At 37.4% G+C, this 20,234-nt stretch overlaps 1 protein-coding gene across 1 annotated transcript in view; it reads right to left on the bottom strand.

The window, feature by feature from the left end:
• hmcn1 (hemicentin 1) overlaps window positions 1-20,234 on the bottom strand; it is a 538,964-nt gene that overhangs the window by 344,027 nt on the left and 174,703 nt on the right. Inside the window, exon 15 of the mRNA XM_069942357.1 lies at window positions 5,672-5,830. Coding sequence (XP_069798458.1) covers window positions 5,672-5,830 — 159 coding nt within the window. The remainder of the gene's footprint in view (window positions 1-5,671; window positions 5,831-20,234) is intronic.

Below are 20,234 nucleotides of genomic sequence, written 5' to 3'. Positions count from 1 at the left end.
TTCAGTCCACACCACCCCCCCCCCCACATTCGCAGCATCACTCACCAGCCCTGTTTATGACAGCATTTACCCCATCCATTCCCCCCTCCATCGCAGCAGGACCCCCCTTCTTCAATAATGTGATGAATTCCCATCAAGATAAATATTACTGTGGTTACCTTAATCATTTAGACACACCCACTTCTAATATCCGCTGCGCTACAGGTTGGCCATCTCTGGTGCTGCATCTTTTGTAATGGACTCACTTAATGTCCTATCTCAAAGAATGGAACGTGGATGTTAAGTGGTGAATACCTTGTATATAATCAGGGTCCAATGACTCATCACATTATATCCAAATTCGAGTTAAATTGGGCGTGTAAAATCGGGGTTCCACTGTAAAATAGACAATCCTCAGAGTTTTGGCTCTTACTTTCAATACTGCATTCAAAGTTTCTCATGAATGCTGGGAATTAAAGTGGGTCACCATTAAAAGCTTGAATCTCTCTCGGGCAGAGAAGAGAGAGACTGTAATGATGCAGCTATTGCATCGTGCCTGAGCATGTTACTTTATTCACCTGGATTTCTATTGCCTGATAGAAGCATCAAGTAGTCTGCCTCGTAAGATGGTATTTGGCTCACATCTCTGTCCACTGTGGCCATTATTGGGGTTTGTGCTTTGGCATCAGTGTGCCATAATATGATTCGTTCAGGTCCATACAAATCGCGTAACCATGGCATCGGCTCTGTCTTGGGATTAAATATTTTATTTTTCTGTCATCCTTCCTCCGATTATCCTGAGGAAGGATAACTGGAGGAAGGATGACAGAAAATTCTTTAGATAATTTACTCCAAACATCAGATACCTCTGAGCCTCCTAGTGCCTTCTTCCTGGCCTGATTAACAGCAATTTTTGTTTCTTGTTCCAGCCGATCCTTTCGCCTCTTTAGCTGTACCTCCTCCCTCCTTAGCTGCTCCTCCTGCAGCTCCTTTTCCATCCATGGATGCTCCTCTCCTCTCCATAGCTGCTCCTTTCTCTTCTTTAACTGCTCCTTTCTCTGTTCCTCCTCCCTTCATAGCTGCTCCTTTGTCCTCATCAGCTGCTCCTCCTGCTCTTCTAAGGCCAATTTAATTTGAAGCCATTCTTGTTCTGCTTTAAGAGCGTCCAAGTCAGCCTGAACCTTTAAATATGCATTAGCAGCCCTTGAAGTAGGGGAAGCACAGGAGGTTGCTCTAGAACTTCTTTTGCATCTCACACTTTCAGTATTTGACGCACTATCTCATGGAAATATATCATCCAGTGTAACAAATGTTGCTTTAATATCTGATTTAGCCTCCATTTTGAATTGCCTATCTTCCACCACATCATCTTGTGTCACATCTTCAGCCATTTTCATGTGGCTGGTCTTAGATTCTGTTGATGATTTTTGCAGTAATTCTGTGGGGTTTGTGTTCCCATCAGCTAAATCCTTATCTGCTTCTCTTCCCTCTTTCAGTCTTATTTGAAGGGCAGTTTTGTTTCTAAGTTCCGATGTTGTAATTCTTCTCTAAGTTCCTTAACCTTCATCTCCTCGATACGTTGCTCCTCAGGGGCACCAGCTTCAGCGGTGACTGGCATATTATCCTCATCTATCCAGCCAATTGCCATGTTCATTCAAGGGGAATTAAAATTTACGGTAAAATCTCTATTACCCAGAATTCAAGCAACCGACAACTTTAATCAACCGGCAAAAAAAATCATGGAAATGGGTAAAAAAAAGACCAAAGTTTAAAATCGCTGTGCCTCGCCATTAGTGCTCCATTCATACAACAAGCAGTCTCAAGCAACAGGAGGTCAGTGGCTTTTTAACTTGTATTTTATTGGACGTATGAGACATTCCACCCATTGAATCTATGCCAATCACAGAAATCTATCTATCCCTTTGGCCCATTTATTTCTATTCAACCACTTCTCTTTCTTATTATTTTCCCAAAAATAAACTTTATTCGCAAAAAAATGATGTACAATACAAGACCAAAAAGTTATTTCCACACTTTACATCCTTAATTTCAATCCTATTGAGTAACATACTTACGAGCTTTTACGTGTCAGTTATCTCATATCAAGGAAGTTATTTACAGCATAGGTGAAGCTGCTCAGAAACTTGTTACATTTTGTCAGTCGTCTCATTGATGTACCTTCCATGCTTAACATTGTTACCTTAATACTCAGTCACCACCCCTGTGACACCTTGTTTTTTCTCCCCCCTCTCTGTTGCTTTAAGGAGCTTCCCCTCAGTGTCAGCCCCTCGGAGCCTGATAATGGGTTGGGGGGTGGTACAGGGGTGCTTTAAGCTGTACTCCTTTCTTTCAGTGCCTTCGCATTGGTTGCACCCAGCATCAGCATGTCATTCAGCACCAAGTCCTGCATCCTGGAACGTGCCAGGTGGAAGCATTCTCAAACTAGTCTGCTGAAAGATCACCAAGTTTGGGCAAACCAAAGTTGATGGTCTTCCAACAGGTCTGAACGTCAGACTCAGAGTGGGTCTACAGGATCAGTCCATAAATCAGGGAGTCCTCTGTCATACTCTCTCTGGGGATGAACTATAACAGAACCCCCTGCATCACTCTTCACAATCTCCTTACAAATTTGCATTTGGCAAAGAGGTTGGTGATGGTGTCCACCCCACCACAGCCATCCTGAGGGCACTAGGCATTGAGGGTGATGTTCCAGTCGTACAGGAAGGATCTCACTGGGAGGGCCCCTCTCACCACCAGCCAGGCACTTCTCTTTCTGATGTCCATTGAAAACGCCCCTCCTCCCCCACTTATTCTTCAACCACTCATCTACAATGGGGGTTATTGAATCCACAGCACACCCTGGAGATGTGGAAGGAAATCTAGGCACTGAGGGAAAACACATGCAAACTCCAGAGTAGCACTGGAAGTCACGTCAAATATGGGTTGCCAGAGCTGTGAGACAGTGTTGTAGTCATGTACTTGCCTTCGTTGGAAAGAGAGAGAGAGTGATTGGATCACCCACATGGTGGTGAGCCATGAGAAGGTCAGAGGTGTTTAGCTGGGTGGTGTTTGGGGAGTTGAAGAATGCAATGTTGTGTCTAGTGAATAAGAAAAGAAAGTTAACTTCATGGTGTGGTGAAAGAGATGAGTGAGTGTGCTGGAATAGACTAATGAGTGTATTCTTTATTTGTTTGTAAGTTGTGAGAAATCAGTATCGTTATAACAGCAACATGTTCTGCTGCACCACTGTTTCCAAAACAGAAAACTCATTGAAAATCATCCAAAAGTTTTGAACAGATGGCGAAGGGAAACATTGTGCTAAAGACTGCAGGCACCTGGGATTGTAACTGTAATTGTCCTGTGCAAGTCATCCAGCATTACTTCTGAAAATGGGAGATAGATAATTTTTGCAGTTATCTCAACAGTAGAAAAATGAACTGGTGTTACAGCTTCAAATTCGGAAAATATACAGGCCAAAGAATTACAGGGACAAACTATCAGAGTTATGATAGAACAGCGTTGAAGTGACTGGGCTTTCATTTTAGAAGACCAACATACCAGAAATGCAAGTTTAAATTTCACCATGAAATCTGTGGAGTATAGAGTGATTTAATGAAATAATATGTAATGTTAATGAAGATGTACACGAATACTGTGTTTCCAAGAGCAGGTCAGACACTGGATATTTTTCAGAGAGTGACTCTCTTCTAACAAGGAACAAGTCAGGAGCAAGATGGAATATTTCCCACTTGCCTGGATGAGTGCAGTTCCAACGCTATCGAAAAATCTCAACACCATTAACCAATGCAACATGTATTCCCTCCATTGCCATCACACCATAGCTACAGTTACTCACTGAGGCTACACTGTTCAAACCATGAACAGACTTTTCTCACCTTACTTCTGGAATTCAGTTTGTGGCCCATGTCTAGGCCACAACTGTGATGCAGTTTGGAACCTCATGGTCCAGCCAAAACCCAGACGGGGCAGTGAACAGGTTATTAGTGATCAAGTGTCGCTGGAAAGCTCTGTTGATGATGGTATCCATCTCTTTGAGAATAGGCTGATATGTTGGCTTTATCAATCCTTTTGTGACGAGGACAAACCTCAACAATTTTTCACATTATCAGCTGGGTGACAGTATGGCTCTAGTGGAGTACAGCTTAGCAAGAAAGCAGCAAGTAGAACAAAATTCCCACCACCTGCCGATTTCCCTCTGGGTCACAGAACATCTTCATGTGGAAATAACATTAATCTTTAAATATCCTTTAGTTTATATCTTGGGGCTCCTCCCACACAACAGCACTATGGGACTACTTTTACCAGAAGGACTGCAGCCATTAAAAAAGATGGCTCATCACAACTTTCTCTGGAGCAATTAGGAATGGGGAATAAACCCAAAAATGTAATAAGATTCCTCAAAGTATCAAACCTCCTCAGATCAATTGCCTGAGCCTTCTTGAAGTTTGCAGTGTTCAGAGGTCCCCAAAAAAACATCAAATGTAGCTGGAAAGCTCTGTTGATGATGGTATCCATCTCTTTGCTGATATGTTGGCATTATCATTCCTTTTGTGACGAGGACAAACCTTGGCAATTTTTCAGCTGGGTGACAGTATGGCTCTATTGGAGTACAGCTTAGCAAGAGGCAGCAAGTGGAACAAAATTCCCACCACCTGCCGATTTCCCTCTGGCTCACAGAACATCTTCATGTGCATGTTCCACTTTCAAGAAAAATGTGGGAGTTCCCCTTGATACGCTCTCCAGGTCAGGTGAACATTTGTGAGATGAGCGTAATAAGATCTTCAATGATATCCAAAACAGAGTGGAATATATGGCCACCCAATTCCAGATTACCCTGAGTAGAATTAGCAATTTTCCTTCTTTATCTTTAAATCAGGGGGTTCTTTTTCCTTTAAAAATTGTGAATAGAAAATACTTCACTTGCCTTCGCAATTAAATGTGAATCTGAAGACACCAATATTTCCTGAACATACAAATGTGTACATTTTATGAGTGTCTTCATTTCAATAGACAAAATATATACTGTTTGGAGGTTTGCAGAATCTGACATATTCAGATTTTCCTTCAAAATAGAGGCTAAACTACAATTGTTTTTAAAAATCGCACAATTTTTTTTAAACGTAAAAATAATCTATTCTTTGTAAGTTTCTGATTCATGTGGAAATATCCTTTCAGAATACACATGTCTGTGAAATTTTAGAATTTCTCCCTTAACTGATGTTGAGATGATTCATAAATTTGATTGAAAGTCATTGACCAACCAAAGCAAGCCATAGTAAAATTAATTTTGGGTCCTTAAAACTAATCCTTTCCAAAGGGTGGCACAGTTTGCGTAGTGGTTAGCACAACGTTGTTTCAGCGCTAGCGACTGGGACCGGGGTTCCCAGTCTGTAGGGAGTTTGTACATTCTCCCCTTGTTTGTGTGGGTTTCTTCCACATGCTCTGGTTTTTTTCCCCACTATTCAAATGAAAAAGTACTGGGACTGTAGGTGAATTGGATGGAATTGGGAGACATGGGTACATGAGTTGAAAGGGCCTGTTACTGTGCTGTATGTCTAAACCTTAATCTAATATAAATAAGTACAGTAGGAATGGTAAATAAAAGAGCAATCAACATTAAATAAAAGGAGCAAGTAAAACAAAAGCAGTATAATGAATCTTTATAACTTACAACCAACATCCAAAGTAATCTGGCCAGAAGCTCTTCCAGCATCATTCATGGCCACACAGGTGTAGTCTCCAGCATCCACTTCCTGGATCTCCTGTATCTCCAAAATGCCTCGATGACGATCAATGCTCAGAAAACTGGAAGGATTCAGTTCGAGGTCACCTGAAATCATAGATGGGTGCATTTTAAAACAAAAGAGGAACATGTATCTTGCTGGAAGTGAAATATTATTCACTAATTTTGACCTTTCTTACAAGATTAGAAGATATAGGAGCAGAAGTAGGCCCATTGAGTATGCTCTGCCATTCCAATCATGAGCTGATCCATCCACCCATTCAGCCCCACTCTCAGGTTTTCTCCCCGTATCCCTTGATGCCCGACTAATCAAATACCTGGGAATCTCTTCCTTAAATACATCCAACAATACCATTTCCACAGCTGCCTGTGGCAATAAGTTCCATAGATTCATGACCCCCTGACTAAAGATGTTTTTCCACCTGTTTTAAATTAAATTTATATTTTAAATTAAAATTTAATTTAAAAACATTTAGACACCCAGCACAGAAACAGGCCATTTCCGCCCGTCCACAAATTCGTGCTACCCAATTTACATCCCCAGTATGTTTTAAATGGTGGGAGGAAATCAGAGCCCCCAGAAAAAACCCATGCAGACACAGGGAGAATGTACAATCTTCAGACAGCACGGGATTCGAACCTTGGTGCAGTCCCGATCGTTGGTGCTATAAAGGCTTTGTATTAACTGCTACACCAACCATGCTGCCCTTTTTTTGATACCTTTTTATCCTAAATTGATGAGTTCTTGTCCTAGAATCCCTTACTTTACAAAAATCCTTGCCACATCTACTCTCAAATTGCCTCTGAGGTCTCCCCCTCATCCTTCAGTACTCAAATGAGTACAGTTAAGAGCTGACAATCATTCTTCATATACTAATTCTTTTATTTCTGGTATCATTCTAGTAAACTTTCTCTGAATCCTCTCCAACTCCAGCACATCTTTTCTCAAATACTGAACCCAAATTGTACACAGTACTCCAAGTGAAGTCTCACAAATGCTTTCTAGAGTTTCAACATTACATCTCTGTTTTTATATACTATCCATTTAAAAATGAATGTCAACATTGCATTTGCCTTCTTCACCACTGACTCAACCTGGAAGTCAACCTTTAGGATTTCCTGCACGAGAACTCCCAAGTCCATTTGCACCTCCGGATTTTGAATTTTCTCCCCAACTAAATAGTCTGCCCATCTTTTTCTTCTTCCAAAGTGTCTGATGGTACAGTTTCTTTTCATTTTCAATCTTTTTATTAATCATATTATAGGTAAACAATACGTGAGGAGAACAGTAGTACATAAGCTAGAAGGAAAACTCACTATAATACCATCATATGACATAACATATTGCATTATGTTTTCATCTCCTCAAACTGAAATCTTCAAAAAATGAAAATTATTATATAAAACCCCACCTAACATTAAAAAAATAATGGGAAGCCTATTTGGAGATAAAAATTAATCATCTGGTCTTCACCAATAAAGAGAAAAGAAATTAAATTAAATATAGTATAATTATTTTCCCTTCCAGACTAAGTCACGCGGAAATACTTTATAAAAGCTCACCGTCTCTTCTAATTTAACAGAACTATCAAATATATGACTCTTAACTTTCTCTAAACTTAAACATGACATAATGTGAGAGAACCATTGAGTCAAAGTAGGTGGATTAGAATCTTTCCATTTAAATAAAATAGCTCTTCTAGCCAACAATGTAGAAAAGGCTACAACCTGATGTGTGGAAGTGGGAACTCGTCCCACTTCTGGAACAATAATTCCAAAAAGAGCAATCAATGGGTTAGGTTGAAAATTGATATCCAGTATAGCTGATAAAGTCTTAAAAATATCTATCCAATACTTCTGCAACATTAGACATGACTAAAACATACGAGTTAGAGAAGCCACTTGTGATTTACTTCTATTACAAATAAGACTAATATTAGAAAAAATACAGGCCAATTTGTATTTCAACTCATGAGCCCGATGTACCACTTTAAACTGAATCAAAGAATGACGAGCGCATACTGAAGAGGTATTAACCAATCCAAAAATCTTCTACCATGATTCCTCTGGAAGATGCAACTGCAGTTCTTCTTCCCAGGCCCTTTTAATTTTGTCATTAGAATTTGATTGCAATCTTAATAACTTATTATAAATGCTACCTATTAAACCCTGATAAGAAGAGTTGAAATGTAAAAAGGTATCAATCAAATCCGGTTGGTACAATGTTGGAAAGTTAGGCAGTAAAGTATTCAGAAAATTTCTAATTTGGAAATAAATTTTAAAAATGTGACTTAGGTATATTATATTTATTTGATAATTGTTCAAAAGACATTAAACTACCATCTATAAACAAATCTGAAAAAGAGACGATTCCTTTAACTTTCCAAAAAGAGGCTTGATCAATTATAGATGGTTGAAAAAGTTAATTAAGAGAAATGGTACGGGATAAAATAAAAATTTTCAAGTCAAAGAACTTCCAAAATTGAAACTAAATCCATAATGTATGTTTAAGAATTGGGTGTAAAAGGAAGAGTTGCTCCCAATAAAGAGGCTACTGAAGATCTCTGGACAGAATTCAATTCCAAATCTACCCAATAAAGGGGGATCATATTTATCAGAAGAGAACATTTTAAAGTGGTACATAGAATACATATGTCCAAAGTTAAACCATCTCATTTTTATTCTGATGTTGATCCACGATGTGATACATGTAAAATCTTTGAGTCCTCTCTGATTCATGTTTTGGGAATGTCCAAAACTAAAAGAATTTTGGGAACTATTCTTCAAAATGTTTTCAAAGATTCTTAGGATTAAATTGGAACTGTGCCCTTTTATTGCTTTGTTTGGTTATTCTCAAGAGGAGAATATTTTCTTGAACTTTGATTCTAAAAATAGTAGCTTTTACTTCATTGATAGCCAGATGACCAATTTTGATGAAATAGAAAGATAGTTTCACACCAAATCATATGCAATGGGTACAAGATATTATGTCTTGCTTAAGTTTGTAGAAAATTAGATATAATATTAAAGAGAATTTGACAAGATATAGGGCCCATTTATGAACTTCTATCATAATTTGAATACATAGGCAGGGATGCTCTGGAGGTTTTATGTCCAATGTCCAGGAGCCAAGACTCAAAATCTTTATATATTATTTGCTGGTGATTAGAATGGGGGTGGGGGTCCTTCTTTTCCTTTTTTTCTATTTTCCTTTTTAAGTAAAAGAGGAAGTCCAATTAGATTACATACAATGAATATGTGATAATATTAGAATATGAAGTGAAGTTTTCCTAAGGGAATTTCCATTTTATTCGAGCATTGTGTACAAGACAATGTATAAATCACTTATGATTCATATTCTGTATTGCATTATATAAATGTTATGTTAATAATATGTAAACATGAAATATTTCTCTCTACCAAATCAATAAAAATATTTTGAAAAGAATAGAAGATCCAGAAAATAATGCAGTGGACATTAACAGCCCAATAATGGAGTCTAAGATTAGGTAAAGCCATGCCACCATCTTTCTTTAATTTACTCAATCTGGCATTTTATTCCAAATTAAGAAGATATTTTGGAGTCAATATTATTAAAAAAGGATTTTGGAATAAAAACTGGGATTGCTTGAAATAAATACAAAACTGTAGGTAAGATTATCATCTTAATAGCATTAATACGACCTACTAAAGATAAAGCCAATGGAGACCATTTAGAAAGAGTTCGTTTCACACAATCTATCAAAGGAAGAAAGTTAAATTAATATAGATCTTTAAATGATTTGGTAATTTTAACCCTCAGATGGGTAAAATGTTCTTTAACCACTCAAAAAGGTGTGTGATTATAAAGGGGGAATAATTCGGTTCAATTTATATCCAAAGAAAGTACCAAATTGGGAAAGCAAAGACAACATTGGAGGAATAGATTTCTCAGGATCTGAAATATATACTAAAAGATGATCTACATATGAATTCCATCTCCTCTATTAATTTCCCCAATTTTGAAGTGCTATTGCTAAATTAAATAATAAAGGGCTAAGAGGACAACCCTGTCTAGTTCCTCGAAATAACCTAAAAAGTGAAGATTTTTGATTATCAGTAATTATAGCATCAACATTTTCTGACATTGTATATCATCTGCCATTGTATATCTCTTTTCCCATTCTCCTAATCTATCCAAGTCTCTGAAGACTTGTACCACCTCCTGTACCAGCTATTTTGGCATCATCTGCAAAGGTAAACACAAAGCCATCTATTCCAGAATCCAAATCATTTATATACTATGTAAAAAGAAGCAGCCCCAACACCGACCGCTGCAGATCACCACTGGTAAACGGTAGCCAACCAGAATAGGATCCCTCTCTTTCTATTCTCTGCTTCCTGATGATCAGCCAATATTTTAGCCATGCTAGAATCCTTCTTGTAATTGCATTGGCTCTCATCTAGCTTTCCTTTAAGGAAACCATGCTAATTTGGGCCTATCTTTCCATGCACCTCCAGGTAATCTCATCCTTGACAATCAACTCCAATAGCTTCCCATCCACTAAAATCAGGCTAATAGGTCTATAATTTCCTTTCTGCTACCTCACTCCCTTCTTAAACAATAGAGTGATATTTGCAATTCTCTGGACCAATGGAGCCATGCAAGAATCCATTGATTCCTGGAAGTTTTATGCCAATTGCTGCACAATCTCTGCAGCTGCTTCCTTCAGAACCCAAGGATGCATTCTATTTGGACCAGGAGACTTATCTTCCCTTAGACAATTTAGCTTTCCAAGTACCTCCAGTCATGATTTCATCCACACTCACCTCTCTTCCAAGAGAGCCACATGAATCCAGTATGCTACTAAAGTTTTCCACAGTGAATACTGATCCAAAATATTCATTCAGTTCTTCTGCCATCTCCTCGTCTCCCATTACAATTTCTCCAGCGTCATTTTCTATTGTCCTATATCTACTTTGGTCACTCTTTTGTTCTTTATATATTTAAAAAGGATCGAGTATTTTTATTTGCTAACCTCTTTTCATAATTCATCTTTTCCTTCCTAATCACCTTCTTAGTTGTCTTCTTCATGTTTTTAGAAGTTTCCCAGTCCTCTATTTTTGCTTGTCTGCCCTCTCTTTTTGCTTTTACTTTGGCTTGAACAATTGTCTCAATTTTCCATTCACATTTTTTGCTGGTATGTGCCTGTCCTGCACTTTCCTCATTTTGTGCATAAACTCCAACCATGGGGAATGTCTTCCCCATTAGTGTGCTTTTCCAATTGATTTTGGCCAGTTCCTCTCTCATGAAACTGTAATTTCCTTTTCTCCACCGAAATATCAACACATCAAGCTCTAGCCTTTCTGTTTCAAATTTCAGAGTAAACTCAATCATATTGTGATCACTCCCTCTTAAGGGTCCCTTTACCTTAAGCTCTCTATCACCCCTGGTTCAAATCACAACACCCAATATAGAACAGCCATCCCCCTGGTGGGCTCATCAACAAACTGCCCCAAAAAGCCATCCCGTAGCGAAGGCCCTCCACAAACTCCCTCTCCTGTGGTCCCATACCGACCTGAATTTGCCAATCTACTTTCTTGTTAAAATTCCCCATAATTATCATAACACTGTCCTTTTAACACGCCTTTTCTATTTCCAATCGTACTTTGTAATCCACTTCCCGGCAGTTATTTGGGGCTTGTATATAAATGCCATTAGAATACTTTTACCTTTACCATTTCTAAACTTTCCCTTCTGATCCTAGGTCCCTTCCTTCCAATGATTTAATATTGTTGCATACCAGAAGAGCCACACCACTCCCTCTACCTCGCTCCCTATCCTTGTGATACACCATGTATCCCGAGACATTCAGCTCCAATGACATCCATCCTTTAGCCATGACTCATTATTGGCCACAGCACAGTATCGTCCAACATGTAGCTCTACAGCAAGAATATCATCCTTGTTTTTAATGCTGCATGCATTCAAGTATAATATCTTGAGACCAGTTTTTTAATCTACTGTGTCTCTGTCATCATTCTTATTAATATTTAGTCTCGACACCTGCATGTCATCCTTGCTGGACACTATCATCACTTTACTGCTGTTTCCCCCCTTCTGCAGCCCTTGTACTCTGGTTCCCATCCCTCTGTCAAATTAGTTTAAACCCTCCCAAACAGCTATTTTTAACCTACTGTTAGGTCTGCATTGTTCATGAATGAGTGAGACAAACACCAGACTGAGTCGAAATCAGGGTTCTTTGTTCTTTATTACCGGATTGTAACACTTGCAACTAACCATGTTAGTCGGAGAATGCATTCTGCCGTTATCAGCAAAATGGTGATTTTTTATACCCTTGGATACATGCTTAGAACATCATCATATCATTACTTGTCCAATGACTAAAACTGTTGCTATCCTTTCCCTGCTAGCTTCCTGCCTCTCAATCCATCAATGTCTCTCTTATCTTGTAAGTACAAGGATGCATTCTGTTACTCCTTAGTACTGGGTGACTCCTTCTCCGGTCCCATCTCATGATGTTTTACCTAACAGGAGTACAAGGACACCTCCCCTTCTTGTTACTGCCCTGTACAGGGTAACTCCCTACACATTCCCATCTCATGATGTTTTACCTTACACTACCCACCAGGATATTAGCTCCTTTTGGATTCAGGAGTAACCCATCCTTTTTGTATTGGTCATAGCTTCCCCAAAAGAGATCCCAATGATCTATGAATCTGAAGCCCTGCCCCTTGCACTAGTTTGTCAGCCAAGCATTTATCTGCCCGATCCCATTATTTTTGCCTTTACTAGCACGTGGCACAGGCAGTAATCCTGAGATTACCACCCTGGAGATCCTGCTTCTCATCTTCCTCCTTAATTTTTGGACATGATGACAGAACTGTGTCATGAGCATTTTATACGTTCTAATTGGAATGCCACACGGACATTCTTTTCTCAATCTACAAATAAAATGCAACTATTGCAAAGTTAACATGCCTCTCATTGGTCCTGTCAGAAATGTATGTGATTGGGGAAAAAAAAATCAGTAAATTGCTTGGCAATCATAACAGCTAAAGCAGTCTGTCGACTGCAGTGGAAAAAGATAGCAAGATAAAGATGCATAACTCTGACGCTAATTTCTGACAAATTAACATCATTATTGTACAGAAATGACCAATGATGGTATATTTGCATCCAATTGCTACACAATTCTGTCAAAATCACCAGGAGAAGCAGAAATCTAACTGTCTTTCACTTTTACAGAATCTTTTTCTCAAAATGGATCATTAAAGAAAGCAACGGGTTAACTGAAAATTTGGAAAGAATAATGAAAGGTAGTTATTGCAGAAAATTTCTGCCTGCAAACCAAAGAAAATTTAATCAGTGTTTGTGATATAATGAGTGCACATTTTTAATGAGCCCATATACAGTGCCCTCCATAATAAAGGATATAATGGAAAACGGCATCTTTGTCCCAAACATTATGGACATTCCTGTTTTTATATATACACATAGCTGTAGAAAGAGGAATGTGTTGAGCTTGGGTTCCAATCAAGCTATTCCTGGGTAGAGAGGCTTTTATTGGACAGAAGTATGATTCTTCAGAAGCACCCACATGGGAATATACAACAGCGTTTTGACTCATTAGTCCAATTCACCATGAGGGGACAGATGACAAGTTTAGACCTACAGCTTACAACATATTGGGTATTAATATCTGCAAAACAACCTGGAGGAACTGTGCACTCAGGTGTATTCAGCATTTCTATTATTAATCCCTCACCACCCCTGATGGTTAGTTACAAACAACAGAGCAAAACTTCACTATCGGTGAGATCATCTGGAGATGATGTGTGATGTGCAAGTTGGCAGAACATAAAAGTGACAAGACTTAAATCTGAGAGGAGAGAAACAAGTTAAATAATGTTGCTTTCTCCCATCAAAATCTTCATTGTAATAGACGATCTTGTGAGTTCCAGCTCTCTTTTTTATTCTTGCTGACAAATTGACTAATGACTTCCACACTGGAAAAGTGTGGCTCTTGCAATCATTCTGAATTTTCACCTGTCTCTGGTCATTCAGCTAAAAGCAGTGCCAAGTTTTGCAATATAGCATCACCAGGGAGACAAGATCATGAAACCAAAACTTATAGGAAATATGAACTATTATTTAAATACTATTGACAACTAGCGACTTTTTAACCAAAGGCACAGTAAAGTGACAAATGAAGTATCCCCAAAATCATGACTTTTATCATATATTTTATACTTGAGTCAAAGTCTATTTTTTGATGTTAAATTTAAGGGATTGACGATTACATGGATGCTACTCCTGAGGGGCTGAAATTCACATGAGAATCCAAAATTTGGCAGAACTACAAATAATCTCTAAACGAATAAACAAAAATACAATGAATTAGCGTAATAATAGTGTCTACAAGTCAAAAGACACAGCCTATCCCAGGGGAGGCCAGGGCTGCTGTCAGTATCTGCATTGTCAGAGGCGTGGGGCGTTCCATTGGGTGGGGAACTGGGGCCAAGATAAGAGTTCGAGTTGGACGTGATGGAAGGTCCGATGGGTGGGTGGCTGGGGCCGAGGTGAGAATTCATATTAGACATGTTGGGAGGTCTAATGGGAGACCAAGGCGTCGGAAGTTCCAGCCTGCAGGGTGGGAGACTAGGGTTGACTTTTACAAGATACATGGGAAATACAAGATTTATTTGGCCAAAAATATGGCGCCAACCTTCACATGAGATAGACTTTTACACACGTATATATGGTATATCATAATGCATGTCTAAAATTTGTTTGAGACCATGCTAGTAAGACATTTAGAAGTAATGAGCTATCTCACTAGGAAGATATGTTACTTTTTTTTAAAATGGTACTTGGAGATTTTTTTTCTGTCCATCTGCTAATCTCTTCTTGTGACAGAACTCAAAATATTAGTGTCAATAGATGATGCTCTCCCAATGGAATGAAAAACATTAAATAAGAAGCAAAAAAGCTTAGACTGAAGTTTAGTAAAGTTGAGGTAAATGTACAGGCCAGTAATAATGTTAAAGTTGAGAGGAAATTGTAGGAATATCAACCAAAAGGACACAATAAGATCATCTGTAAATTCTCCCTTTGAACTCTGGAGCCAGCTGAAAGGATCAGAAAGATCTTTTCCAGTTTAGCACATTCCAAAACTGCAATGAAATCTAACACAAAACAGTGCTAAACCATGTCATCTTTAACAATAAGCAGTGCTTCACCCAATTAGCTTATAAGTATTCCATAAGCAGTTTTTTTTTTCTGCAGGTTTTCTTCTAACCCTCTCTTTAATGCACTTCCCACTCCACATTCATAAATCCAGCCAGTACATTTACTCTCTCAAATTCAGACATGTAGAAATATAGAAGGCTAAAAACATGTCAATTACACAGTTCAACTCTTGAATTCACCCTGAGCTGATGTAGATAACACAAACACCAGAAATATACATGTTCCTTTCAACAAGGTTGAATGGTTTCTCTTTAAAAATCTAACCAAAAGCACTATTCCATTTTGAAAATGTCTCATTTTCATAAAAATTATTCAATTTTTAGTTTATTTTATATTTGAAATAATTAGTAGTTTTAAGATGTATTGCAATCAAATCATAAATATTTTAGTCCATGATTTGCCAAATGGCTAAAATACAAGCTATTGTGAATGAAACATGGATGCTGACAGTCCTAGAAGAATTTCTAATTCTTTTTACTCAAGATTACTAACTAAGCGAGGAGTCACTGGATGGAGTAGTGGCCGGACGGTGAACTCCAGCCCTCTCCAGAAAAGTCGGGAAAAACAAGAGAAAATACAAAGGCACAGAAATAAAAGTTAAAGAAAAGTGAGTATAAAGGTGGAAAGAAGATGGCGACAAAAAAAGAAAAAACAAAATCAACGGTAAGAAGAGAAGAAGAGAAGACAACAGAGGAAGAAGGAGAAGGCCTTACCTGTCCGAAGAGGCCCGCTGTGGAGAGAGAAGCCCGCTTCCTCAGGTCGGTAGAAATAGGACTACAAAAATGGCTCGCTGAGCCGAGTAAAAGTGCGCAACCGCGCATGAAAAAAAACATACCGACGGGAGGGGGGACCAGCTGGGGAGTCGATCTCCACAGCCGGCAACGACAGCTGCAGAACACCTGCAGCAAGAAGAGACCACAGAAGACAATGGAAACAAGAAAGAAGAGAAGAAAAGGGCAACAAAGAAACAACAGATGGCCAACCCAGAGGAAGAAGAAGAGGAAGAGTACAGTGAAATAGAAGAAGAAGGGAAAGGCAAGATAAAGGATATACTTTCTCTTGTTAGAGGATACATGGAGTCATTTAAAGAATGGCAAACACAGGAATTTAATGATTTAAGAAGAAGAATAAACAACACAGAAGAGAAAATGAATAAAATAGATATGACCTTAACAGAAATGGGAAAGAAAATGGACAAGATGGAAGAGCGGGCAGTAGCAGCAGAAATGGAGGTAGAAGACTTAAAAAAGAAATTGGAGGAATCTAATAAAAAAACTAAAGAGACACAGGAACTACTAGCTCAAAAAATAGATATAATGGAAAATTATAACAGAAGAAATAACATAAAGATAGTGGGCCTTAAGGAAGATGAAGAAGGCAAGAATATGAGGGAGTTTATAAAAGATTGGATCCCTAAGACCCTAGGATGTCCAGAACTACAGCAAGAAATGGAAATAGAAAGGGCACATAGAGCATTGGCCTCTAAACCACAACCACAAAAAAAACCAAGATCTATTGTAGTAAAATTCCTAAGATATACTACAAGAGAAAAGGTACTGGAGAAGACAATGGAAAAAGTAAGAGAGGGCAACAAACCACTGGAGTATAAAGGGCAAAAAATCTTCATTTATCCAGATATAAGTTTTGAACTCCTAAAGAAGAGAAAAGAGTTCAATACAGCAAAGGCGATTTTATGGAAGAAAGGATACAAATTTATACTAAAGCATCCAGCGGTATTGAAAATATTTATTCCAGGACAACAAAACAGACTATTCTCGGATCCAGAAGGAGCACGAAAATTTGCAGAACAATTACAAAAATAGACTGAAGGATGAAGATGGGTAATGAGAGTAAAAATTATCACGATTGATATGTATGTGGGTAAAGACAAAAATAGACTGAGGGATGAAGATGGGTAATGAGAGTAAAAATGATCACGATTGATATGTATGCGGGTAAAGAGGTATAAGAGTGAATAGAGACAATGTGAATACGTGAATGCATCTGTACTTAGAGGAAAATATAGATGGTATAGACAAGAATTAATAAGGGAAGGTAATGGAATAGAGAGAATAAGGAGGGAATTAAAAGAGTGACCTTTGTTACATATGAAAAGTGAAATCTTTTCTGGGGGGGGGCTGGGTGGGGGGAAATAGCGGTCACTGCAAAATCAGTTGACGCTTGCGAGTGGATTCGCAAACCCAAATGGAGAGGGGAGATGTGGTTGTCCGACAAGGGATAAAGGACAACTCAGGAGGGGAAGGGGAGATTGGGGATAAAGAAGATATAAATAGGAGAATAAGGAAAATGTTGGATGTTGTAGGAATGTTGTCTTATAAAGAGTTGAAAATAAGAAAACAGAAATGGAAAAGGAGGAAAGGTAATGATGGAAAAACAGAAAGAGAAGATAAACAAAATATAAAATGGCTACGCTGAACTATATGACTTTAAATATTAATGGAATACATAACCAAATTAAAAGGAAGAAACTACTAAATTTACTGAAAAAGGAAAAAATTGATATAGCATTCGCCCAAGAAACACACTTAACTGAATTGGAGCACAAGAAATTAAAGAGAGATTGGGTAGGACATGTAACAGCAGCATCGTATAATTCAAAAGCAAGAGGAGTGGCTATATTAATTAGTAAAAATGTGCCATTTAAAATAGAAGAGGAAATAATAGATCCAGCAGGGAGATATGTTATGATAAAATGTCAGATATATTCGGAGTTTTGGAATCTACTTAATGTATATTCACCTAACGAAGAAGATCAAAAGTTTATGCAAGATATCTTTTTGAAGGTAGCTAATACGCAAGGGAACATACTAATAGGAGGGGATTTCAACCTGAATTTGGATCCAAATATGGATAAAACGGGGAAAAAAATTAACAGGAAAAACAAAGTAACCAAATTTATAATTAAATCAATGTAAGAAATGAAACTTTTGGATATATGGAGGAAACAAAACCCAAAAGAAAAGGAATACTCATACTACTCGGCTAGACATAAAACATACTCAAGAATAGACATATTTTTGTTATCAGCTAGTATGCAGGATAGAGTAAGAAAAACAGAATATAAAGCGAGAATGCTATCGGACCATTCACCCTTAATATTGACAGTAAAGCTAGAGGACATCTCTCCAAGAATGTATAGATGGAGATTAAACCCCATGCTACTTAAAAGACAGGATTTTAGAGAAATTATTGAAAAACAATTAAAAATGTATTTTGAAGTAAATACGGAATCAGTGGAAGATAAGTTTATACTATGGGACGCAATGAAAGCATTCATTAGAGGGCAAATAATAAGTTATGTAACCAAGATGAAGAAGGACTATAATCAGGAAACAGAGCAGCTGGAAAGGGAAATAGTAAACATAGAAAAAAAATTAGCAATGAAGGAAGATACAACTAAAAGAAGAGAATTGGCGGATAAAAAAATAAAATATGAAACATTACAAACATATAAGGTAGAGAAGAATATAATGAAGACAAAACAGAAATATTATGAACTAGGTGAAAAAACGCACAAAATCCTAGCATGGCAGCTTAAAACAGAACAAGCTAAGAAAATGGTATTGGCATCAAGGAAAAAAGACAAACAAATTACATATAATCCAAAAGAAATTAAGGAAAACTTTAGAGAATTCTATGAACAATTATACCGAACTGAAAACGAAGGGAAAGAAGGGAAAATAGATGAATTTTTGACTAAAATTGAACTACCAAAACTACAAATAGAGGAACAAAATAAATTAACAGAACCATTTGGAACAGTAGAAATACAAGAGATAATAAAAAAATTACCAAATAATAAGACACCAGGAGAGGATGGATTTCCAATAAAATTCTACAAAACATTTAAAGACTTATTAATACCGCCCCTCCTGGATGTAATCAACCAGATTGATGAAACACAAAGCTTACCAGATTCATGTAAAACAGCAATAATTACAGTAATACTAAAACAAGGGAAAGATCCACTCTCACCAGCGTCATATAGACCAATATCTTTGCTAAACACAGATTATAAGATAATAGCTAAACTATTAGCAAACAGATTAGCAGAACAGGTACCGAAAATGGTAAATTTAGACCAAACTGGATTTATCAAAAAAAGACGCACAACAGACAATATTTGTAAATTTATTAACTTAATTCATGCAGTAGAAGGAAATAAAGCACCTACAGTAGCAGTTGCTTTAGACGCAGAGAAGGCCTTCGACAGAGTAGAATGGAATTATTTGTTCAAAGTATTGCAAAAATTCAGTCTACCGGAGAAGTATATTAATTGGATTAAAGCATTATATAAGGGACCGTTAGCGAAAGTGACAGTAAATGGACATGTATCAAAGCAATTTAACTTAAGCAGGTCAACACCTTTATTGTTTGCACTAGCTCTAGAACCACTAGCAGAATTGATAAGAATAGATAATAATATAAAAGGAATAAAAATAAAAGACAGGGAATATAAAATCAGTCTATTTGCGGAAGATGTTATAGTGTACTTAACAGAACCAGAACTATCAATAAAAGAATTATATAAGAAATTGAAGGAATATGGAGAAGTGTCGGGTTACAAGATAAACGTAAATAAAAGTGAAGGAATGCCTATGAATAATGCGGATTTCTCAAAATTTAAGAAGGAATATCCATTCAGATGGCAAATGCAGGCAATAAGATACCTAGGTGTACAAATAAACAAAAATCTAGGCCAATTATATAAACTCAATTACAATCCACTAATGAAAAAATTACAGGACGATTTAGAGCATTGGAAAGATCTACCACTAACACTGATAGGAAGGATAAACTGTATTAAAATGAACATTTTTCCAAGGATATTATACTTATTTCAGGCATTGCCAATACAACTGACAGAAAAATTCTTCAAAGAGTTAAAGAAAATAATAAGGAATTTTTTATGGAGAGGGGGAAAACCGAGGATAGCACTAGATAAATTAACAGAATGGTATAAACAAGGAGGCTTACAATTGCCAAACTTCAAAAATTATTATAGAGCCACACAATTAAGATACCTATCAGATTTTTATCAAACAAGGGAAAAACCTGACTGGACGAGATTAGAATTAGATAAAATAGGGGAAAAGATACCTGAACACATATTATATAAATGGGACGAAAAATTGGTACAACATAGAACTTCTCCAGTACTACATCATCTCCTCAATATTTGGAAGAAGATTCATGTAGAAAGAAACAAAACAAATT

The sequence above is a fragment of the Narcine bancroftii genome, chromosome 5 (assembly GCF_036971445.1).
Source record: "Narcine bancroftii isolate sNarBan1 chromosome 5, sNarBan1.hap1, whole genome shotgun sequence".
In the NCBI taxonomy this organism is placed as follows: Eukaryota; Metazoa; Chordata; class Chondrichthyes; order Torpediniformes; family Narcinidae; genus Narcine; species Narcine bancroftii.
Note: the sequence above shows the minus strand (reverse complement) of the source record. Positions and strands in the feature narration are given on the sequence as shown.